The 25,234-nt window shown below is 45.5% G+C and overlaps 1 protein-coding gene across 2 annotated transcripts in view; it reads left to right on the forward strand.

Moving 5' to 3' along the window:
• LMBRD1 (LMBR1 domain containing 1) overlaps positions 1–25,234 on the forward strand; it is a 328,597-nt gene that overhangs the window by 133,995 nt on the left and 169,368 nt on the right. Inside the window, exon 8 of one of the 2 annotated variants that reach the window (XM_078611635.1) lies at positions 170–247. The exons of the other annotated variant lie outside the window; for it this stretch is intronic. Within the exon in view, the coding sequence (XP_078467761.1) occupies positions 170–247 (78 nt within the window). The remainder of the gene's footprint in view (positions 1–169; positions 248–25,234) is intronic. 2 annotated transcript variants of the gene reach the window in all.

Consider the following 25,234-nt stretch of genomic DNA (forward strand, 5'->3'; position numbering starts at 1 on the left):
CGTTTTATTTTTACGTGGCTTCCTTCGTGAAAATTTTATCGCAACGTAACGTAGCATTAAGATTCCTACATGTTGAATGTATCCACATCCCTGCCATGTTAAATGCCTTGTTTGTGCAAACTTTCATGGCGAATAAAACCCTTTCTGATTGTGATTGTAACGCGCACAGTTTTCGCACAGATCCACGGGGAACCACAGACGAGAGGTGGAAGGCAGCCAGAATCGCCGCCACCAACAATTGCCCAAGGTCCGTGGTCCTATATTGGGATGGTCGGCCGACCCGTTTAGTGTTTAATAAGCATGTGGGAGGAAAGCAGCGTATCGGAACTGATCATGAACCGGTCCTGGTGATTTCCACCCCACGGTTACATTGTCATCAGCGCTCTGGCTGTTTACCACCATTCAGATTGTTGCGCTTGAGTCGTTCGGCACATGCTGGACATCTGCGAAACAGAGCTTCATAGCTCGTCTGCTTCCTCCAGTTCAAATAATGATTCTGATTAAGCCTGTCATATGGAAGTGTTACATTGGCACGGGGAGACCGCTTGTGTGAGCAGCTGGTTTTGTTGTCCCTGCAGGATTCTCAAAGGATAAATATGTAGACAGTAAAAACGACTCGACGATTGGCTCCAGTGCCACCGTCGTTCACTTTCACCGGCCTCACAGATGAAGGAGGAGCCTTGAAATACCCCAGTGAACAAAGGGGGTGCTGCCTTCGGGGGTGGGAGGGCGCCTGCCTCTCGTGTGCTGTTGTGGTGAGCCAAGGGCCCTTCCTCTTTGGTTCTTTCGGTAAAGTCACGTAACTTAGAAATAAATAAAAATTAAAAATATTTATTTAAACAATGTATTTCTAGCTACGTGACTTTACCGAAAGAACCAAAGAGTATGGATTCTTTGCAGTCACGAAAGCTTCAAATCAAGGCTCCTTCCGTTTACGTCTTGAGATCGGTCCATTGCCACTTGGTCGCACCGTTCACAGGCGTTGACATTCTGGGCCTGTTGCTGGCATTCAACTAAACTCTCTCTCTCTGTCTGAGCTCGCTGTGCCTCGGCTATGACGCGGCACTTGATTTGACAAGGTCAATCTTGCAAATGAAGTCGAAAGGTCAATCAATATGGGTTCCGAAAAAAAATAGTCAAAGTGTCTCACTGCTATAGAGAGTGTGAGGTGGTGTTCATCACTGTGAGTGGTTCCAAAGCAATTGTGGAAATTCTCCATTCCAATGGCAGAGACCAGTCTATTCCCAGAACAGCCACTGTTGACTTTTTGCAAGGTCGTTCTCATTTTATGGATCTCAGACGGATGACGGGCTGAGTGTACCTCTGACCAGCATTTGAACTTGCACTCTGCTGTGTGAGTGGAGCACTCTAATTACAACGCCACCCAGTAGGAGTGGTGGGCCACCTGAGTTCAATTCCCTGGCCATGGCTATCGTCTGTGCTCCCCCCCCCCCACCTTCACCAACCTGCACTCACCAGCATGGTGAAATGTGGTCACACAGCCCACATTAATCACGTGGAATGTGGAGTCTTGCACCCAGCAATGGACTGGCAAAGGATTCTTAAAAATGATAGTGTATATTAGTAGTGTATAAGCAATTGTATTTGCATGTGTGTGTAGTATTGCCCATTTTGTGCTAAGCTTTGTGTTATTGTGTATCCGTAATTCAGGGTTGGTGGATCATGTGGAGATCAGTAGGTGCACGAAACTGCCAACCTGCACGACTAGGTGATAATATGCAGAAATAAGTACACAAACTCGTTGGCTGGCCTGGCTGTGAAGATTTTGAGTTAAATTAAAACTATTGTTTTTATTACCAGTTAAAGGCCACTGAGCTATGAAGCCTGTTTTCAGAAGCGACTTGGACACAAATGATAGCTCAACGAAGTGGCTTACCGCGCGGAAATGTATTGCAGCCAAATGCTTTAAACTCGCGTTGATTCTAAATGTGTAGGGAAAAACTGGACGACTCGGAGAAAAATCCACAACGACCATGGGGAGAGAGAAACAGGCAAACTCCAAATATACAGCAGGCGTCAGGGTCGGGATCGAACCTACGACCTCGTGCGTGCCAAGCGAGGGTATCTCGCCCCCGCGGCACCCCTACTCAGGCAGACGTGGCGCGTACTCCTGTAATCCAGAGCTGCGGGAGGCATGGTTTGATGGGTCGCACTGATGTGTAAGACTCCTAAACCCGCTTGGCTGCACGGTAGCAAGAAGGTGGCAGCACAGCAAGTGGATTAATGCGCCTATATTGTGCATACCTTCACGTTTTATACACCCGTACGTGTGTTTTTTTTTTCAGGTAACCTGGTTTTAACGCCACCTATAAAAAATATTCTCAGATAAAAACTCAACAAGTTTTTTAACTAAGCTTCATTTTGCGTGCAGGATTGTTATTAATTTCGCCACGCACACACGACAATCGCTCGCGTGTATAGGCCCGCGCAAACTAGTCTGGTTCGTGCAAACGAAGCAGCGGCTCGATAGCTTTCGGGAGAGATTTTGTACCCCTGAAGCTGCGTGCACTTTTAGCACAGGCTCGGAGGGGTTCAGCCTAAAGTGGTTTCTCTGGAGGTAAACCTGACGGTGGTTGTGCATCGATCGTCGCCCGCAGCTGGCCTAGCAGCGAGCCTGCTGCCGAGCCCGTCTCATTGTGCGAGATTTGGCCGCCTGCAGACAACCAATTGTACTGCCGAGCGCCACGCACCGGCGTGGCGTCCCTCTGCGGGGGACGAGATGTTAACTCCCTCGCCTGGTGTGCAGGAGATCGTGGGTTCGATCCCGGCCCTGATGCCTGTATATTTGGAGTGTGCGTGTGTTCCCCGTGGTCGTGTGGATTTTTCTCCGTCTCCTCCACATTTAGCATCAACATGCGTTTAAGAGTATTTGGCTGCTGTAAATTTGCACACAATCAGCCACTTCGGTGAGCTACCATTTGTGGCCAGGTCGCTTCTGAAAAAGAGCTAATAGCTCAGTGAGCCTTATCTGGTAAAATAAAAAAAAGTTTATTTTAGGTGTGGCGTCCCTCTGCGGGGACGTGTGTCTGTGTGTGCGATGGGTTGAACGTCCAACTCCAATGCCCGCTATTAAAGAGGTGCGATGCACTGTTTGATGCAGCTGTAGTAGGGGAGCGTACAAAGTGTTCTTTAAAGCGGTTGAGTTTGAATCAATGTACACTTTTAATTTCCCTCGGGTTGATAAAAACGAGGCGTGCTTTGTGGTAGGTCACCGGTCCTGCATATTAACTGGCCCTGCCACAGTAATGGGGAATGTTCACCACTGGCGAGCATCTGCCACTACATGAGTAGTGGCAGATGCTCGTTTGAGCATAGGGACACTTTGGCTTGAGTCGGCAGAAACTGGGACGAGATATCAAACCTCGTGCATAGGAGTGTCTGGCTGAAACCAAGTCACGTAACTGCTGGTCCAGTTATATCACAATACACCACCCCTCGCGATTAAATAATTGTTTTCAGTTCAGTTCAATGGTTCGATTCGGTTATTATTTGTATAGTTTGCACAGTATCGTCCTATTTGTTTTCTCCATCTCATTTGCTTAGTCCAGTTCATTCCTTTAAGCCTAAATACATATGCATATATTTGCATACAAGGCTTATAATCTATTTTTACGTTCACAGTTTTATCCATGCGTCATCAGCGTAATAATCAATTTTAATTGATTTATTGTTCCCGGTCTAATTAGCTGCTAGAGATAGCCAGTAATGTATTGTTTTATTGAAATGTCCTTCGCGTAGGACGGAATGTCTCTCGACGGGAATCTGGGTTCCATGTTGTTTGAGTGGCCTGCAAGTGAAAGTTTTACAATATGTGCCTGCAGTCGGTTATCATCGACACCGGCACGCACATTGTGTGTTCTTTCTGTCCCGTCATAGATAAGAAAGCACGTACGGAGAGTTGCTCCCTTTGTGTATAGGGCTGAACATTGTTAATGCCCCCTGGTACTTTATCTTGATCACATTATTTTATCTGACTGTATATGTTCGTGCGTTGGCTCTACAACGTCGTCGTCGGCGGCCGTGGTTTAAGCACTCGACTTGCCGATTAAAACTTCGCGAGTTCACATTTTGGGGTCGGAGGTCAACCCAGTCTTAAAATCCTTCCCGAGTTAACAATACAGGGTACGGTGCCCGCTTGGGTGCGAATCCAACAGTCGGTGTCCCATGGAGAGAACAGCTCCTGATGTAGGAATGTGGAATTCCCGCCACTGGCTCGGAGCCACCAACAGCAATGGGAGCCATTGCCCCTGCGCTCGTTCGGGGCAGAGGGAGAGGCTTTTCCTTCGCAGCGTCGTGTTTTTTTTCAACAGCGCCACACTTTTTTTAAAATTCAGTATTTTGCACTGTGAACAATTTGCAATTGTATGCAGGATACATATTTTGCAGCTAATCAATTATGCATCTAAGGGCTATCCATGCTGGTACTGTATACACTAAAGACAAATGTGCCCCATACAGCTTTTATGAACTGTTGGTAGAGCAAGGGACGTTAGCGAGCACCTATTAAAGCCTGCACGGCGCCCAAATTGGTGGTGATGGCAGCACCACGTCTTTACCTCCTCGGTGTGAAGATATTTACACAAGACACCGGGTACTCATTTAAGGCTGATAAGACCTTACGGAGGTGCCGGATCAGCTCCACAACGGTGGGTTCAGTGGGCAGAGCGCTGGCTCTTAGTGAGCGGTGCGTTGGGACGCCAAGAGGCTCGCTGAAGGTGGGCGATGTCACGCAAGCTGCTCAGCCAATGGGGCGCGCGCGTTGAGCCCGTTATCCGAGAGTTCGCGGGAGTGTACGGCGCCTCCCGATTGGCTGGATTTTGATACGCCCACCGCATGCGCGACTAGGCAGCTGCTTAGACCGTTACCTCCTGCTATGATGTATCGAAGTATTTTTATGTTGAACTTCTTTCGCACTGTGTAGCCAACCGTGCTATTTGGAGGTGTGGGGGAAGGACATCAAACTAAACACAAAAAGCAGTTCTGAAGAAATTAGTTGTTAATGTAGATTTTAAAGTGCACAACTCCAGTGGCTTCCTAATATCAGAAAGAAGAGCGTTCCAGATGGCCGCTGAATCGCATCTAAAAACGAGCGATGCAGTGACCGTCTTTGTTCCATTGTTAGCCAAAAGTCGCTGCGAGGATGAACGGAGTTTGCGTGATGGTGTATGCTCTTTGACGAGATCAGCAAGGTATTGTGGTTACTTTATGGCAAAGAAACACTTGTGTGCAATGATGCTCTCTGGGCTAATAGAACAGCGCAGTGGAGCGCTCTGCACATTGAACACACACCAGATCTCGCTCACCACTGTGAGGCATGGCCAGGAATCGAACTCAGGTCACTGAATTTGTAGCAAAGTGCCTTGAAAAAACGGGGCACCACTATATATACACACACACGCATTATTTGTCGGGATACTACATACTATTGTATGCAGGAGTTCACATGTTGACTTTACTTCCATTTGTTTATATTACCATTTATATAGATGTATGTTGAACTTCTTTCGCACCGTACGTAGCCAATCGTGCTTATCGGAGGTGCGGGATATGAATCCACATATCTCCATTCCTTAAAACAGTAGTTGTCTTCTGGCTGTGAGCAGCCAACTTTGGATGTGTTCCAGGTACGATTTCTTTTTCTTGACAAAATACCATCTTTTTTTTACTGCATAGTGATCCGTGAAAAATGTTTGGAGGGTTTGCCAGTGGCCCTAAGGTCGAGGGAGTTTGGGACCACTGCCTTAGAAGGATGTCACTCATTACTTCGTGATACCTTGTGATATTAGTCGGATAGGTCACCCGTTTTCACTTGTTTTTTTATTGTACGGCAAGTCCATGCGTGTGTGCGTGCACGCATGCTGCGTTGCTCATCGTCCACGCACGCATACACACACACGCCGCACGCCTTAATAAACACGCTTGTGTGCATTTCACATTTCCCACGTGTGTACGTTATAAGCACTCGAGCTTTGCATTTGTGATATGAAGTATTTTAACATCCCACGCCCCCCCCCCCGTAAACTCAATTCCCTCTGTGCCTGCGTGGTGGTGACGTGGAGCTGTGTGTGTTAATTGTGCTGTCTGCCCGAGTTTTGTCGCAGGCCAAGTTGTCTTCTTTGGAATATATATCGGAAGTGAAGCCAGATGACAAATTCAATACCCTCGCTTGAAACGAAGGCTAATTAAAACCACGAGGAACACCGCTAATTACAGATTGGAACAGATTGGACGTGAACTTATATGAATCCACAAGTGCCCGGGGTAATTACATCTGGGCTTGTGTGTCTGTGAAGGCTTCCAGGTGAGTGGTGGCCTAGCAGAGGGATGGCTAGTCCACACGATGGACTGAACAGTGCAGTCACGTGAATGCAAATTATTTAGAGAGGAAACAAAGTGAGATCGGTGGAGTGTTGGATTAGATTCGCAGTCGGCGTGCTCACCCATGAGCCAATCTGTATTGTGGTCAGCTGTAAGCCAATGCTTCAGAGCATCATCGACGCACACTATCCACCGTGGAGTGGGAGGTGCAAGACCAACCCTGTTTAATATTATAAATAACTATTCTGATAACATGAAATTGTATTCCATTTTTGTCATAGTCCGAATCTTGAAATGCAATCTCCGAATGCAACCTTGGAATGTACGAGTCACAAAAACTAAGTTAAACTCTCGACCCTACTTTGCCAGATTAAATACACGTAAAATTAATTACATAAATACAGGCGGGTCCCCGCTTTTACGACACATTGAGTTCCTGGAAACCCTGTCGTAAATCGGACCCTGTTTTCCAATAGACAGTAGAAACATCAGAAACATCACTTGCCTAATGTGTTTTTTTCCCTTTTTTCAGCTGTATTTAAGAGGGTTTAACAGTAAAACAATTCACACCAACACTTGAGAATAACAATAGTTCCACGCCAGGTCACATGGGCAACCAGGCTGCCTGTTCAAACGCAATCGGAGTCGTTTCGGCAAAGACGCGTTTCTGTGTCATGCATCGATTACATGGTGGCATTATATAAACGTCGTGAATGTGGATCGCCAGTAAAATCTGACCACTTGTCCATTTACAGCCCATTGAAAATCCCCTGCTGGATGAATGCCTTGTCATACCCACTGCTAATTACAACAGCAGTAGCAGCAATAACTAAATAAATAAACACCGTGGTTTCTTTTCCTGTGTGCGACCACGTGGGTCTTCCTTTAAAAAACGAGCTTTCGTACTGCAGTGCACCGTCACCTCTTCAAATGAAAGAACCTGATTGATTGAGTGATTGATTGGTGGTGCTGGGATTTGACCTGTGTCTCCTTGCCACCTGATCTGTTGGTACAGTAAACAATCACTGAGTTGTAGCTGCATCCCAATGGTGTATCTGCCGATCTATTCGAAAGAGACATCTTATGCAAGACGTCGCTTTGCGAACCGTTGGGACATCATTCTGTTTGAATGGCAGCGCCACATTGTAATCGGTCATGGATAGCTTATTGCTCAACGGAGAGGATTGCTTTTGTAAAATCTCCAGTTTTGTGTCGATCAATATCAAGAGGTCATCACGATCATTGCCGTTGATGCCAGCACACACCTTGCCAGATCCCACAAATGTTGAACAGTCGACACCACACGGTGGTGTGATGTGATCTTCCTCGCCTGGTATGCAGGAATTTGGGGGTTCGATCTTGACCCTGACGCCTGCTGCTGTATATTTGGAGTTTGCGTGTTCTCCCCGTGGTCGCGTGGATTTTTTCTCCGGGGTGGCGTGGATTTTTTCTCGGGGTGCTCCCGTTTATCCCTCCACATTTCCAAACATGCATTAAGATTATTTAGATTATTTTAGTGCTATAAATGTCCAAATGATGGATCACTTTGTTGAGCTATCATCTGTGGCCAGGTCACTTCTCAAAAATAAGTGAATACCTCAGCGGGCTTTGCCTTGTAGGATGGGGATGGTTTAGTTGTATTTGTAAGTGTTTGGGTGATTTGTTTACCTTTCTAATACTTTGCACTACTGTCGTGTTTTTGTATCGTTTGTTGTTGTAACGTTTTTTGCCCGCCTCTACTGGACATCTGTGAAAAAGAGCTTTACAGCTCATCGGATTCCTCCAGTATAAACAAATATTCAGATTCTGAACGCGCTCACCGCACGTTGTTGCAGAGCTTCACGGTTTGAATCCAGCGGCCGTCCTGGTTAATCCTGCGCGGTGTAATCACCATAATAATACTACTACTGCGTGCCGTCTGCTTCACAGTGGACGTTAAAGATCCCCCCTGACGTCAATCGCAGGAGGAAGCCCCTCGTGTGCCGGCGTCAGGGGGTCCAAATTTGCCAAAGTGGAAAATTTCACCGTAAAGTTGCTCCATTGGGATTACGAATAGCACTCATTGTCCCCTTGCCGGCAGACTCATGCCCCAGGTCGCTCTCGCAATTTAGACTGTGCTCGTGTCTCGTCTCACATGGTTAGTTTAAAATAAACTTGTAATATTATCCTCTTTGGTTATTTCGGTAAAGTCACGTAAGTATAAAATATAAACCTTCAAGTTATCGTTTTTGTTTATCCTGCCATCAAATTGCTAGCAACATCAACAGGTGCCTATCTTCAACAGATGGAGTTTTTTTCCCTCTAGTTGCTTTGTTGAAGCAAATTTTTAAAACCTCATTTGAGTACATATATTTATTTGGCAGAAGTTTCTCTCATTAGGAAGCTATCAATCAGTTTATCCGTGCTATAAAGAGAAGCTTAATTGGCTATGACCAACAAGTAAGGGATGAAAAACTCAATAAAACATGCTCAAAGTGCACATGCATCAATGCAATGGACCTTGGGGAATTTAGCGAGTGCCCGAAGGAGTGACAGATTAGGTTTAAACAGAGTTGACACGAGGAAATGTTGTTCACTTAAAATAACATATTGTGTCAACTTGTGGTCCCCGTGCGTGGGTGCCCAATCACTCTACACCCGTTGCGTAGAACAGGCACACACAGGGCAGGTACACGATATAATTGTAATTATGTAATGAATATAATACAATTTACATAGAAATAAAATATGTACTGCGGAGGTGTTTAAAACCAACCTTAAGATGCAGTTTTTTTCTCTTGATTTTGGTTCTCTTAATTAGCTGCTATACTTCCTCGTTTTAACTCCCCTTGGCCAGATATTTATTTATTTACTTGTGATGTGCAATGCTTTGAGTACCTTGTAGAATGGCACTTTATGAATGTGATTTATTATTATTCACTGTCGAGTTCGTGTGCGGCGTTCCTGTTTTCCCCAGCGTTTGCTGGAAAGGTTTGCACTGTCTGCTCCAAAATTGGCATTCACAATTCCATCGAAATGTTTTTATTTAAAATTAAAACGAAACTAAAACTTTTGAGTTCTTGATGTAAATCAGGCACCGTTCCTTAGTATGTGATGGCGATTCACGAATGACACTGTGTCACCCGGTTAAATACAACTGTTAAAGATGGTTATTGGAATAGTATTTCTTGGGTCGTTTATTCGAATCAAAAATTGTATATGTACTCAATCATCATTATGCAACAAAGGTGTGATTAGTAGCCTGCAACATTTTTTTGTTACAATATTTATTTCATGGGAATTAAAGTCTCATTTTTCTCTGCGCCCATACCACTGCTTGGCTGGTCACTCCGTTAACTGTAAATGATTAGCAATGGAATCGAGGCTTTAGTTTTATCCTGCCATTTGAATATTAACGTGTGTTTTGCACACTTTCTAACTTAAGGCTCAACGTGTCAACGCGTTCACTTTGTCGGCCCCGTCGTTCCTGTAACGCGGGGTCACGATGAGTCTCGTAAAGACGATCCAATACAAACGAAATGTTCGCGTAATGCTGTGTTGCTGTTATCAACTTAACCTAGAGAAGACCCCTGCAGTGGCGAGACGTTTTCCCTCTCTCGCCTGGTACGCGGGAGGTCGTGGGTTTGATCCTGGACTCTGACGTATGCCCGTTGTACATTTGGAATTTATGCGTATATCCATTGTGTACAATGCGTGCATTCATGGTTGTACATTTTGCACAAGGAGTGTCTGTCAAACACGTTTATTTGAGCTTGCGTCGCAAACGTCATTGTGCTTGTACAACGCAACCAATAATTAACGGTGCGATATATTGGCGACAAACGCTACCACGTAAATTGCACGCTTAATTTTAGGTTGCTGTTGGGTGGGGCGGGGGGGGGGGACGAATTCACAATATTCACAAGGGGGTTGGGGGGTGCAAAAAACAACCACCCTGCCCCCCCATGCATAGTTCACAGCGCACACAAAAAGGTCATGCAGTGAATAAGCGGGGCTTTTGTCGCATTTAACATTGCCGACAATGGCCGTGCAACTCTCGTAAGGATATAAAACAAGAATTAAAACCTTGTTTGGGGGAAGAGAGAACAAAAAAACCAACCAACAACAGCAACAACCCCCGTATTTGATGCCGCATTTCTGCGCTGAGCAATTGCTCACATTACGCGCGCATTATGCGTAATTGTTCCACGGTCGTCGAGGCAATAAAGGACGCACTGGTGGGTAGCACGAGTGGGCGGCCGCCCCGTGAGGGCCAGCGAGTTGGGATGCGCTCCTCCATCTCGCTCGCTCCTCCATCTCATGCTCCTCCATCTCATGCTCCTCCATCTCATGCTCCTCCATCACGCTCGTTCCCCCGATGCGAGCGCCGCTCACTTGGCGCTGGCGGCTTCGCCCCCGCGGAGGTAGGTCGATCGTCGGGAGCGGCTGACTTCCTGCTGAGAACATCATCCGAATCTGAATATTTATTTCGCCTGGCGGAGTCTAATGAGCTCCAGAGCTCTTATCTTCAGATATCCAGTCGTGGGCTGGTAACAATGTTACAACAACAAACAAAAGTACAGGAAAGGCACACAATTCGCCCAAGCACATACAAATAAAACTAAAACATCCACATCCAACCCAGGCAAAACCCTCTGAGGTATGAACCTATTTTCAGAAGCTACCTGGCCACAAATGATAGCTCAACAAAGTGGCTTATCACGTTGAAATGTATAACAGCAAAGTTGCCGCCGCCGCCTTTAACAGGCCGCGACCTCTCTCATGGGTCGTGACCCCGGAGACGCTTTCAAGAGGGAGAAAGTGGGTGGCCACCGCAGAAGTGCAGTCGGTATCAGTGGGCTGATGCATGTGATTGGCCCCCAAAGTCCCAAGGTGGGACCCTCTTGAGAAGCATTTGCGACTGTGTGAGGCTCTCCTTGGTAAATGAGGAAATGCACAGCCCGTGCATCTGCCGGTCATCTCGAGTCGGTGAACCCATGGCACCTGGGTTTGTTCCGTCACTTCCCGCCAGCGGTCCTTCGACACTTCACGCGTCCTCAAAGTACACCTAGTGTGGCACAAGCGCCGTGGTGACGTCGCCGCCACTTAGTGGTGAACGGCAGTTGTTGTTTTTGTTGTTGGTAAACAAAGGGCTTTGTTGTGATGAGTATTGAGAAGTGCACCATCACAAACAAATGAGTGTTATATCATATTTTCAGGGCGCCACGGTAGTGAGAATATGTTATATTATTCGCCTGGTATGCAGGAGGACGTGTGTTCGATCCTGGACTCTCTAACTAACGATGCTTGTTGTATATTTGGAGCCCGCGTGTTCTCTACTCTCCCTTTGGTGGTCGCGTAGATTTTTCTTCAGGTTCCTCCGGTTTTGCCCTGCACATTTAGAAACGTGTGCTTAGATTAGTTGGCTGCTATTATAAATTCCAACGTGTGATGGGTGATATAAGCCACTTTGTTGAGTGGCTTATATCACACCTCGCACCTCAGTGGGTTTTACTGAGTGAAATAAAAGTTTTGTTAAAAAAAGGGACAACACTGTACCATCGGTGTATATGTCATTCTTTAGGTGATATTTAACCCCTTGGCAGGGCAACCACTGTTTACTTTTGATAATGTCGTACTTATTTTAATAAGCATGAAGGATGGTGGGCTACGTTGACCCCAACCGGCATTCGAACTTGCATCTTTCTCGTTGCGAGCTCAGCTGTCTGCCACACGTCTACTTTTCCAGATCGTTATCAGTTGACTTTGTTCATATTATACAATCTATGTGGATATTAGCAATCAGATAACTATTAATTCTAGATTTGGAGCTTTCGTGACTGCAAGGATTCATACTCTGAGGTTTTTTTGGTAAAGTCACGTAGGTAAAAATAAATAATACAAATAATAGAAATAATAATAGAAATAAAATAATAAATCACGACGTTTCGGAGGCAACACAAGCCTCCGTCATCAGGTGGGACCGTCACAGCTAAATTTACTGTATCAACTATTGGCAAAGGAGTACCTCGTTTTGAAGCACAGACTGGAACCTTTGATAGAAGACCACCTTATTTTGCAAGGGGGTCACGTCAGCATTTTCCCCATAGCGACGTCCGCAGAAAGATTTACAGGGCAATTTTTTTTTAATAGAATAAATGTTTTATTCTCTCAGGGGAACTTGCACAATTCATGCGGGCATTCTCTAAGCATCGTATCCATAACAGGAGCCCAAATAGAAAATTATGGACCTCATATTTCCTGTTCACAATGTCAGCCTTGCCAAACTTGGCAGCGTGCAGCTGTTTAAGGTTCATTCAAGCAAAGGCACGTCCCAGGTGGCTTCTGAAATGGTCAAGTGCTGAGAGACCCATTGCTGCGTTGCTATTGCACCCTTGCTGCTGCTGTCTAAACTGTGCCTTAGTGTCGTGATCCCGCCCCCTTTGCATTTGTCTTTGGGTGCCGCGGTGGTGAGATGTGAACTCCCTTGCCTGATATGCAGGAGGTCATGGGTCCGATCCCGACCCTGACGTCTGTATATTTGGAGTTTGCATGTTCTCCCGGTGGTCACGTGGATTTTTCTCCGGGTCCTCCGGTTTTTTCCCTCCACATTTAGAAACGTGCGTTTAGAGTATTTGGCTCCAATGCATTTCAACGTGGTAAGCCACTTCGTTGAGCTATCGTTTGTGGCCAGGTCGCTTCTGAAAATGAGCTTCATAGCTCAGTGAGCCTTACTTGGTAAAATACAAAAATAGTTAGTTGTAGTTGATAATGTCGTGTGTTTCTCAAGTATAGCCTCACCCAGTGCTCGGGACATTATCATGAGGCTCTTGCATTGGGACGTTTTTTTGCATTTAGGAGGAAAACCAGAACCATGCATATGATGAGATACTGCTCATAGCTCTGTACGGATGGGTTTTACAAATTCAGTCCTTGTACTCCTGTCTCTTGTACTCTTTACAGTCCAGCGCGTATGAGAGTTTCACAAACCGGCGCAATTCACCAGGCGTGCGTGTCCACGTGCCCGCAGGTCAAAGCGATGCTCCATAGCCACGCGTGACTTGCTCCTGAAAGCGCCACCAACTAATTGCACCATTTCATGGTACATTGCACGCTTCCCGGACTTTGGCCAAGTCTCAACGATTCGAGTCCAAAGGGACCACGTTGCCCTGCCCCGTCTCGTCGCCGTCGTCAAAACGACGGCGTAGTTCACGTCAACGAGTGTCACGAAGTCGCCCGTGACGTCACAGCTGCTGCCCGAGTCGGCGGCGGCGGCCCCAACCCTCGGAATTCTTTCCGCAAAAACTTTGCGCGCGCCGTGACCCCGCTCGGCTTATGGAGGCCTGGATTTAAAGTTGCGCGGACAGACAGGACTCGGGATTGGTTCCACCTGAGCCTGGGTCCGACACGCATTTTAACTTGCCATGGAGACGAGTCCTTGGACGCTCCCCCTCAAGGGGGGGGACCCCGCAATGACAGAGTGTGATTGCGCGTGCTTCCCCTCTATCCCTCCGTGCCCATTAACTTTAAATTGGTGCACGCACGATGCCTGTCGGCAGGGTTTACAATCAGCTGGCCCTCTCTCTTGCTGCCCTTGTCACGTTTTAACATCAAAGGGGCCTCCCTCACGCCGACAACATCAAGCGCACACAGTTGTGTAACCCGTGCCAGGGCATGCTCTCATTAGATATTTCAAACTACTTTGACTCATGTAATGAATCTGAGTTGCAAATGAAATGCGATTCATGTGAGGGTAGTGGAAGGGTGCCTTCACCACTGACTGCAGACTTGATATCTTAGCCAGTGGTGCTGTCAGTTGGTTTGTGTTTTTTTTGCGAAGGGCTTTTATCATTCGTGGCTTTTGTGGTTTGTCATTGTAGGAAATGGGAGTCCCAGCTTGGTTGAGGTTGTTGCATTATGGGTATACCGGACTCTCGGTTTCAAACCAGCAATATGGGCTGGTCCAAAGCCAGTGGTGGAAATTCCACATTCCTATGGCGCGGGCCACTTTTTTTCTTTTATAAGTATGGATGCCATTGAAACGGCAAGCTTAAACAACACCAAATGTTACATTTTTAAGGTGAAGTATGGCAAGTAAACGTGGCAATATTCCTGCAATGGTTTTCTTGGAATTGTTGGTGCCTGTATCTGCAGCAATGTATTGTGTGGTGGGTGGCCCATCCATGTATCGAGCTGATAAAAAAAAAACACCGCTGAGAATTTAAGCTCATGAAGCTGGTACAAATGGGTGGTTTTGCGGTGCCTCTTCTAAGGGAGTATCTGATTTCACAGTAGCCTCATTAAGGACAGTTTCCAATATAACCCATGAACTGCCCTGTTACTCTCTGGTTAAATAATAAAAATAAAATGTGACCTTATGGATTTTTTTTCCATCTGAAGTCCTTGAGAAACTGCCTCTGACAGGTGTCAGTCAATCCATAGAATAACCTCTATCAAATGGCTACGAAGTAATACTAATTTTATCGACCCTGGAAGGATGATGGGCCGAGTCGACCCCCGACCGGGATTTGAAGTTGCAACCCTCCAATCGATGCAATATATCTAAGCGCTGTGCTTGCGGATGTGATGTGAGGCCTACAGGGGCCCTGAGGAACAGGCTCAAGATTCACCTACGTACGTACGTACTCCTGCAGGGGCGATGGGGCACGCCCTCCCCTGAACGTGATTTGAATTAAGCGACCCCCTCCTCCTGCTTGTGAGTCAAGCGCTTGAACCACAGGTCCATCCAGCTGGGGCACTGTTAGTTAATGTCTTTACATTGGAACGTCTACCGGGTTGTTTGTAGGAACCGCGAGGGAAAACAACGAAGCGCAGTGGTGCGCGTGCATGTGCAATAAGTACTCGGTACGGCGTGTAAACATCAGCGCTGGGGAGACAAAGGTGGCCTGGCGTTGCGCTGGCCACCCCCACCCCCTCGTGTGCCGTGCCGGCCTTTATAGGCGCTCGTGAACAGCGCTTGCCCCCAACATTCTGTGAAAGAGTTTCTGGGGGATCTTTGTCTTTGTGCACTCTACACGTGACCTCCAACAATTCAGTCAATGCTGAATGCAGTGCTGGGGTGGCCTAAATGAGATCTGGGATGAAAAATGTGGCCGCAGTGCTGGGTGAGCTTCACTTTGTGGATTACGTGAGTAAAAAAATAAACGCATAGTCTTGTTGGCCTCCCGTTGATGCGCATTTAACTGATATGGGTCGACAAATAATAGGCCTTGTTTTGAAAATTAGCCGATAGTTATTTCGGCACATTTCACGGCTATGGATGCATAGATAAGGGCCCCTTTGGCAACTTTAAAGCATTTATATTGTATTCTTGGTTCTTTCGGAAAAGTCACGTAGAAGGGAAATAATAATAAAATAATATCAGGTGTGAAATCTGATGATGATTGCTTGTGTTGCAGTCGAAACGTCGTGAGAATTTTTTATTGTTTTATATATTTTTTATTTTATTATTTCCCTTCTACGTGACTTTAACGAAAGAACCAAGAATATGAATCACGAAAGCTTTAAATCCACATTTATATTGTGTTAAAAGTTGTATTGCTATTATGGACTTACCCTAAATACAACGTAGCCAATGTTAAACAACTTTTATGGATAGGCATTTTATTCCGCGTGACGTCATTTAATTATCTAGCCATGATCTTTCCACTGCTGGATGAAGGCATTGCAAAACTGCCGCCATCTCTCACGCTGTTAAGATGTAGCAATACACCTGCAAAAAGGGTTGATATTGTAACTCCATCTCCTTGGCAGACGTCATCTCAGACGTACTCTTTTCACACAAACTCTGGTCATCCTCGCCTCGGCTTTTGTCTAGCCATCGAACAAAAAAGGTCACTGCATGGCGCGCTTTCAGATGCGCTTCTGCGGCCGTCTGGAATGCTCTCCCTTCCGATAGCAGGAAGCCACTGGAGCGATGCACTTTTAAATCTAGATTGAAAACTAATTTTTTTGGAATCGCTTTTTGTGTTTAGTTGGCTGTCGTTCCCCCGCACCTCCAATTAGCACGGTTGGCAACGTACTGTGCAAAAGAAGTTCAACATACATACAGTACAGATGCATTCTTTTACACTGTTGTTATTCTTCACATTTGGCCATCATCCCTTCTAGCGACGCGTCCTGACCCAGCCCACTTACCTGAACAGTTTGAACGGTATTGTTAACCTCCGCATGTTCTCTAGGAAAATGAAATACTTCCGATTTACAAACACGCGTGGGAAAGTGTCAAAATGTCCAGGCCTGTGCACAACTCGTTTTGTTATGTTCTTTTCTGCGCGATTCTTTACAATACAAATATACGGAGTGTTGTGAAGTTAGGCGGTCTTCATCATCACTGTGTGTTTGGAAATATAATCAATAAAAACATATGCTTTCAAACAAACCGATTAAATAAAATGCGGTAAAATTAAAGGAACGAATCGAATAACAGGGACGATATTTTAAAGTCGCAAAACATTGACTGAAAGAGAAACAAACACAGAATCAAAGGAAGGAAAATATAACATGTCTTTTTAGAGGCCACATTTTATTTAGTAATGGGTTGATTTCTCACCAGTGTTGCACTGTTTACCATTTACTCAGAATTACTGCTGTCAAACGTTGACAGATCAAGTGCTTACATGTTTCCATACTCCCTTGCAAATGTTTGAATGCATAAAGATCCCCCGTATAGCCTTCCCACGCTATTGGGGCAAGTGCTGTTAGCGAGTAGCACCTATGAAGGCCGGCACGGCGCACGAGGGGTCATGCGGCCATCATCATGCCCAACCATCTTTGTCTCGCCATTGGCGATGTTTACACACCGCACCAGGTACTCATTTGACGTTGAGTCGACCTCGAGGAGACCCAGGACCGGTTCAGGTTAGTGTTACTTGTGTTGGCCGTGAGCGGGAATCGAACTCGGGTCGCCAGTTTCGGAGCACAGCTACACTAACTGCTGCAACATTGCTCCCCACACACATAGATATACATACACACACATACATCCACAGCAGCGGTCCTTTCCTTACACTGAGCTATGAGGTTTGATTTTTTTTTCCAGGGCCCTGCGGCAATAAAAGCTTTGTGGGATGAATTATTAGAATTTTCAGGATGCATCTATGGCCTGAGTGTAGAATAATGGTGTTACTCTTCTGCTGCTGTAATGGCTGAGCTTCGTTTTAAAGGGAATTGTTTTTGTACAGAAAAAATAAATACAATTCACGCAGAGAGCCTCCTGCCTGTGGCAGATGACAATGCATCATTGGATTCAAAATCAAACTTGATGATTGCCAACACGCAGAAATCGAATTCATGCTTATTTATTTATTCGGCAGGTAAGGACTTATCAATTTATCGATCGAAATCAGTTCTTGCGTTGGCACTACATGCATTCAATTATGCGCGTGACAATTGATTACGATTCATGCAATTATATGCAAATGTTATGTTCAAATGTCGTTGCACATCACTGGCGAAAAGTTCGATACGTTTTCATATGATTTCAGTGTGGTTGGTTTTATTGTAATTGATTTTCATTGTTTCTAAATACCGTGTATATTTTTTATGCCTGGGTTTCGAGGACCTGGGTGACCATACAGGCTACAAACAAATCGATTCTGGGATTGAATCGCAACCTTCGCTGGCACCTAACCAATGGTGGAAATTCCACATTCTTGTGGTGAGGACCGTTCTTTAAAAATACGACAATAAAGGGTAATTGTGTATCTCCAAGACATTGCAATTGGAAGTTTGCAATAGATCAGCTTAGCCAATAATCCCTTATCGTTGATCAAACGAGTTCTGCATTGTGCGAAGTCAGTAGTTCTATGTAGTCATGGGAATGTGGCATTTCTGTTGCTAGTGGTAGGCTGACAACAGGCTTGACCACCATCTCTCATTAGATGAGACCAGCACACACTTAAAATGTACAGTAACTGGTAAATATACAATCCGGTATGGGCATTGTATACACATAATTGACTGGTGCGAGTGTTTTGTGTGTGTATTTCTGTCTGTTCAACCTAGTTGCGATGAAATAGATAAAATGTCAACATCTTTTGAAACAATCACCGCAGGCACTCCACAGTAAATGTCTTCCAATTGTAGCATCGAGAATGCAAGTAAAGTGCCACCGTGCCTCTGTGTTCCTGCGTTAAATATTGCCTTTGTAGTCGATGCATATTTTATATCACCGTCGTTTGAAGCGTGGGCCCCTTATTCAAGATTTGGTTGCCCTGCTCAGTGTGCGTTCCCTTGCATCAGTGGCAGCCGCAACGTTTTGAAGGCTAGCGATGTTGTATTTATAAAAAAAAAACAAGGGCTTTTTGATGCTGTGGTAAATTGTTAAATAAAACATTATTTTTTCTCATTCATCTGGTTAGCAGTTGTTTTATTTGCTGACAGGGGGGCCGTAACATTTAAATTGTAGGCCTATTCCATTTTAGAAAACGCCGCTGGTACGCTCAAGTAGTTTTGTAGCTAGCTGCTCACAGACATCCGTTATGCCGTCGTATATGTGTACGTATTTCAAACTTCTTTCGCACTGTACGTAGCCAACGGTGCCAATCAGAGGTACGGGCGGAAGGACAGACTAAAAGACAAAAATCAGTTCTAAAGAAGTGAGTTTTCAATTTAGATTTTAAAGTGCATAGCGCCAGTGACCTCCTTATATTGGAAGGAAGAGCTTTCCTGACGGCCGCAGAAGCGCATCTGAAAGCGCGCGATGCGGTGACCGTGTTTGTTCGATGGCTGTATGAAAGCCGCTGCGAGGATGGGATTGCTTGCAGGTGTCATCATCGGGTCCCTATTTTTATTCGAATTGTGTTTGGCTGAAAATTACAAAAGTGATACATTATTGCTTGGGGCAATGCGAGCTAGCCCAAACGTACATTAAACCCATAACCACATGCCTTCCATTATGCGAATGCAGGGGGGGGAGGCTGGGGTTTTGTGGTGAGGTTTGGAGGGGGAGAGGGTTTCTAGCCCATGGCAATTAAGGTCTTGAAACATCGATGCACCAGGTGCATGTTGGAGAACAGCACAGTTTTATTAAGGTCACATCACTTTCTGTGTCAGGCCAGAGAAACGACTTCATCGCCCCTCAGGTGTACGCGCTGTTTCACCAGCTGAATATTCGGAAAAGTTCACACTCACACACCCACGGCTTCGCAACACACTGATGGCAAGCAAAATTTTACTTGTGTATGTATGTGTGCCTTCCTTACTCTTGGTTTTTTTCCAACTAAATTTAGTTTTCATTTATTTTATTTTTTACCTATGTGACTTCACTGAAAAAACCAAAGAGTATGAATCTTTGCAGTCACGAAAGCTTCAAATCTGTGCCTTGTTTTAAAATGCCGATGTTTTTTATTCTTCGTGGCTTTTTAAGTCTTTATTTCTATTTTGCTAAAATCTCCACTTTGCGAACATACAGAGGCACAGAATGTCGTTTAAATGAAACAAATGCAACGTCATTACGTTTATAAAGCAAACTGCCCCGTTATTATGTGGCGCTACATTCGCGATTGTCCGTAGTAGAATAGAGGCAGGCCCCCGACATACGAACGTCTGACTTACGAACGAAGTGCCATGAGAAAGTTCTTACTTTTTAACCATCCGGCTTGCGAACGTTCAGTTGTACTTATGAACCGAACTGCGGAATGATTTTGTTCCGCGGAGCGAACCTTCGAGATTACGCTCCTTTCGACAAACAAGTTAATTTGTTTAATGTTTTATTTACTCCCCAGTATTTATTACAGTACAATATTTCTTCTTATTTATGAGTTGAACAATGCTTTCCTTTTTTGTTGAACCTCAACGCTGACCGTGCGTACAATTTAATATTGAGTTTCGAGATGCTAACAAATCGACTTGTGAATGGGTCTCGGGAAAGGAAACCCGCTCATAAGTCGAGCACTTGCTGTAGTGTTCACTTGATTTGAAAAAATATATTGAAAAATAACACATTCCACTGCAGCAGATCATTAAATTGACAATTTACACAGCAGACACACAGGCAGACTTATTCTCACGGAGAGTGTAATGAGAAATGTTTTTTTTACACGCGCAGGCAGACACGTGAGTTTTGGTTATGTGCCTGCAGCTTATTACCTGGGGGACAACACCACCTGAGCCAGTATTAGGCTAATTAATTAGTACATTTAATGAATTGAGTGAACAAATGAATAATAATAATATGTAAATGTGTACACTTTTTTACTTCACAATTAGGGTTATCAGCAACTGTGCCTTCTAGACCCATGATTTACGACGTAATTTGATACGGTTGGGCAAAACCTTGACTAGTTTTGACTTTTTAATAGAATTTACCTGCAGAGGCAATGCTGCTGGCTGAGTTGGCTGGCGTCTGAGTCAAAATCTAGGCAGTGCCACGTTTGGCTTTTAAACTTCAGCGTTGCTTCCAGCTGTTGATTGATATTGATTTTTGAAGCTCATGGTAGAAACATCAGTGGTATACTTCACTGGCTTGTGTTGCGTGCGATACAAGTTATACGTTATACTGCCCTACGGTGCAAATCTCATTGAGGGGCGATGTACAGCGGAACTCCGAGAATATGCGGTGATAACGGGGGGGGGAGGAAGGGACCGTGTCGCAGGTCCTGTAATCCGCGGCACACACCGCGAAGGTGAGAGTTGTAATCCACGAAAAATAAATATATCTCGTGCACCGGTACAGTTGGGACGCAAATCGTTGGCAGAATTAACCATGCGATTACGAGATCACAATCTTGTCCAAGTCCCAACATGGTGCAAATCTGCCGTATTGGGTCGATGTTAAAGGATTTTTTGCCTTTTTAGACCTGATATGCAAATTAAATAAATGCAAACATTAGGTTACACTGAACAAATTTCGTCGGCGTGGCGAGTCTCTGCGACGTAAACCAAAAAAGGAAAAAAGTATCAAAATTTCTCCAGTGAGTAGAACATTAAAGTGTAGATTTTTTTAAATGGAAAGAGTCAGCTGTGAGCCATGGCTGATCAGCTCGACTCATCTCTGCGGGGTCGATAAAAATTTGTATCACTGCATGGAATTTTTCCTCGCTGGCTTTGGAACAACGATGGAAATGGGTGTCTCGCCGTGTCTCATGTGAGCTGGGGGAGACATTTTACATTTTGAGTGACTCGGCCCATCATCTCTCCACGATGGATAAAATGCCAAGTGCCGCTTCGTGGGAAGTAATTTTGTCGTCTTGCGTAGTGACCAATTCCCCATCCATGGAAATGTGGAATGCTCTCACTGCGCTAGGTTCACGGCCGCCAAGGGAAATGAGCATCGGCCCGCTATTCGAGTGATCAGGGAGACGCTTTGGAATTTTGACTCGGCTGTTGCAGTGGCAGATCGCAGGGCGGATGGGGTTGCACTACCGCACAACGCCGGGAGCACTAATGTAGTACACGTGCCCCACCAATCATAAAACACGTCGCCTACGAGACTCTTCGCATCATTACTTGGAAATGCGATCTGTCCACAGAACATGTGATTTATTAAAGCGTGCGCTAACGTGGCACCTTATTGTCAAACTTGCAATTTACAAAGTTAGTATATGCATGTTCAGCAAATGCAACTTGACGTTAGTTAATTTAACAAGTGGAGAAAAATCATAATTTTTTCGTTTTTGTTTATTGTTGTCTGTTTAGGCTGAACTTTAGCGTCGCAGAAATTGCATTAGTGCGATTAAACAAATACAATTTTTTTTTTTTGGGAGATGGGTTTTTATTTTTAAATTCCCAGCATGTCAGCAACGATTAGAAGTGAACGTGTACTTTTTTCCCCGTTGGTAATTCTGTTTTACCAGCTTTCCCCTCCACAACCATCACCACTTTTTTGCAGCAGCGGTTTCAGGGCCCAGATGAGGCCTCTCTACAGAACGTTGCTTGCCGCCTGCATTGGCCAGGGATCGTTTCAACGCTCCCCCCTCTCCTTGCCCCCTCCCTCCTCTTGTCGCCCCCCCTGCTCCCCCCTGTTCTCTTCCCCCCTCCTCTCCCCCCCTCTCGCCATCTTTTCCACCCTCTCATAGCAGTGCGATGGATGCATGGTTGTAATTCAGGAGTTAGCAACCATGCATACAATGTAAAATTTTGTTTCGTTTTTAGTTTATATTGTTTTAACAACTTTCTAACTTTGTGGCCGTGCGACTTTTTCCGGTCCAATAACCCAAGTGCATAATTTGCATGTATTTTGCACGCATTGTCTATAAACAGATTTTCACATTAATACTGGTAGGAACCACCTGGTTACACCAGCCCACAGGGGATTATTGTGTCCGTCCATCCGTCGTGCATCCAAAAATGGGAGGGGTGGGGCTGGTTGGAGAGGGGAGGGTGGGGAGGGGCTGGGTGGGGAGGGGAGGGTGGGGAGGGGCTGGGTGGGGAGGGTGGGGGGTGGGAGGGGCTGGGTGGGGAGGGGCTGGTCACCCCGTGGTGCCCTTATAAAACTCAACGTTTAACCTACTCACGCCGGCTTGTGCCCGCCCTCACAGTCGGGCATTTTTTGCGGAATACACCGCGCCACCGTTGACACTGGCCATTGACCGAGCAACCCAACGTTCCTACCAGCTTCCTCTGCAGGAATGTGTTTGTGCAATAATGCTGGTGGTGCAAGACTACAAATTCATTTTAATCGGTCGATGAAACATGCATCGCTACAGTTTAAGAATGACCCAGAAGTGATTTCCCAATAACTTTTGGTTTGAGCAACTTGTCGACTTTACTTTTCAGCTGTGGAGTTTTTCTAGTCCCATTATAAGTGTCTTGCGGATTTTTCGTGATTATTTTGTTCACTTTAAATAGATGTCCTTTATATAACATGAAAAGAAAATGCATCGCACTTGAATTCCAACTTCTCAGCCGTGTGGCTCAAACCTTAATTAAAGGTACAGCGCCACGAAAGATCAAGGAGCTTTTTTGCTCTCACGCCGAACCTGCATTCAGCAGTGACTCTGTGTCGGTGGTGTGGGCCTGCCTTTTAAACTCCTAGGAGGTGGCTCTCTCCGGGAGGTTGAATACTCGTTGACCGGCGAGAGACGCGAGAGTGAACATGTGGGGTTAGAGGCCTGTGGGGCAGTGTTACCACCAATTGTGATTGGATTGAACCCGAGACTGCAGGGATTCATCTTCTTGGTTCTTTCGGTAAAGTCACGTAGAAGGGAAGTAATACAATAATAAAAATAAAACATAATAAAATAAAAAAACAGCCGTCTTCACCTGAAGACGGCTGCTTGCGTTGTAGCCGAAACGTCGTGAGAATTATTTTATTTTATTATGTTTTATTTTTATTATTTTATTACTTCCCTTCTACGTGACTTTACCGAAAGATCCAAGAAGATGGATTGAACCCGTTAGTGATTTTGGTTATATTTCGAAATCGTCTTATCCTTTTTTCGCTGCCTTCAATAAACTTCGGAGTATTTACAATTTAACTTTCAGTTCTGTTGGTCTTAGTATTTTTCTGGATGGAAATACAGCTTGTTCATGGTATTAATACAGGAGGTATATGTCTGACTTAAAACTTTCGTGACTGCAGGAATTCGTATTCTTTGGTTCTTTTGGTAAAGTCACGTAGATATAAAAATTAAAATAAAGTGAAAAAATAATAATTGAAAAAACACTAATGTAGACTGTAGCCTGGTTCTTAATCAGAGTGAGTGTACTGGCAGTCTATAATGTAGACTGTAGCCTGGTTCTTAAGCTGAGCGAGTGTACTGGCAGTCTATAATGTAGACTGCAGCCTGGTTCTTAAGTTTGGTGAGTGTACTGCAATTCTATAATGTAGACTGTAGCCTGGTTATTAAGCTGGGTGAGTGTACTGGCAGTCTATAATGTAGACTGTAGCAATGGTTATTAAGCTGGGTGAGTGTACTGACAGTCTATAATAACCAAAGAATACACATATATATTTCTTCTTTGCAATGATGGATGCTTTAATGACAAACCCTATTATTTTGAATATGGCCTCAATTAGCAGTTAAAGATATATATGTAATAAACGACTGGACCACGATGTCTGGCTCAGTGTCCTTTATTCGGTTCGTGCTGTACACCCACACGGCTGTCTTTACTCTGTAGCTTCTCCACGGTGCTGACTCCAATGTCGGCCCGATCCACAACAGCAGCCCCGCTGCTGTTTCTCTCACACAGCCCCCCTTGGCTGTACTCGCTGCAACTCCTCTCTCTCTCCGCAGCTCTGACAGCCTCGTGCTGTCTCCCTCTCTCCCTCCGCAGCTCTGACAGCCTCGTGCTGTCTCTCTCTCTCCGCAGCTCCACCTGGCAGCCACACCGCTGCCCCTAACACGCAGCCCTTCTGGCTGTCTCCTCTGCAGCTGCACACCACTCCGCAGCTTCCTCTTGTCTTCGGGGTTGGCTCCCGATGGCCGTCAGTGCCTCCCCTCTTCTCACTCGCCCGCGTGGCCTCACTCTTTTCTGCTCACACCCCGACTGACTTCCCCTTCCGGTTTACCCGCTTAAGGACCCGAACCTTCCACCCACGTCACATGACTCCACCCCCCGTGACGTCACATCCGGAAGGTCGCTTACGCCCGCATTACACCACCCTCCCCCGTAGAAAAATCCCAGCCGACCTCGGCTGACCAATAGCAAATCGTAATGCGGCGAACCGAGCTTCCCCCCCTAAAGGACACTAAGCATACAATGTAACAGCAAGAAGAACAACAACAACGCAATTAACATCAACGAACGTACAAAAAGCATGCAATAAATACAACTGTAAGAAAAAAAAAATAACACAGCAACAATCAACGAAACGTAAGCGATTTGGAACGTGTGCGGGTCGCCGGCCCGTCCCGGACGGTCGGCGGCCCACTCGCAGAACGGGAACGCGATGAAAGTCGAGGAATGACAGGGGGTAATCCCCCTGTCGCAGCTGGAAGTCCACCAA

Source organism: Lampetra planeri, chromosome 2, assembly GCF_965212315.1.
Source record: "Lampetra planeri chromosome 2, kcLamPlan1.2.h2, whole genome shotgun sequence".
Classification (NCBI taxonomy): Eukaryota; Metazoa; Chordata; class Hyperoartia; order Petromyzontiformes; family Petromyzontidae; genus Lampetra; species Lampetra planeri.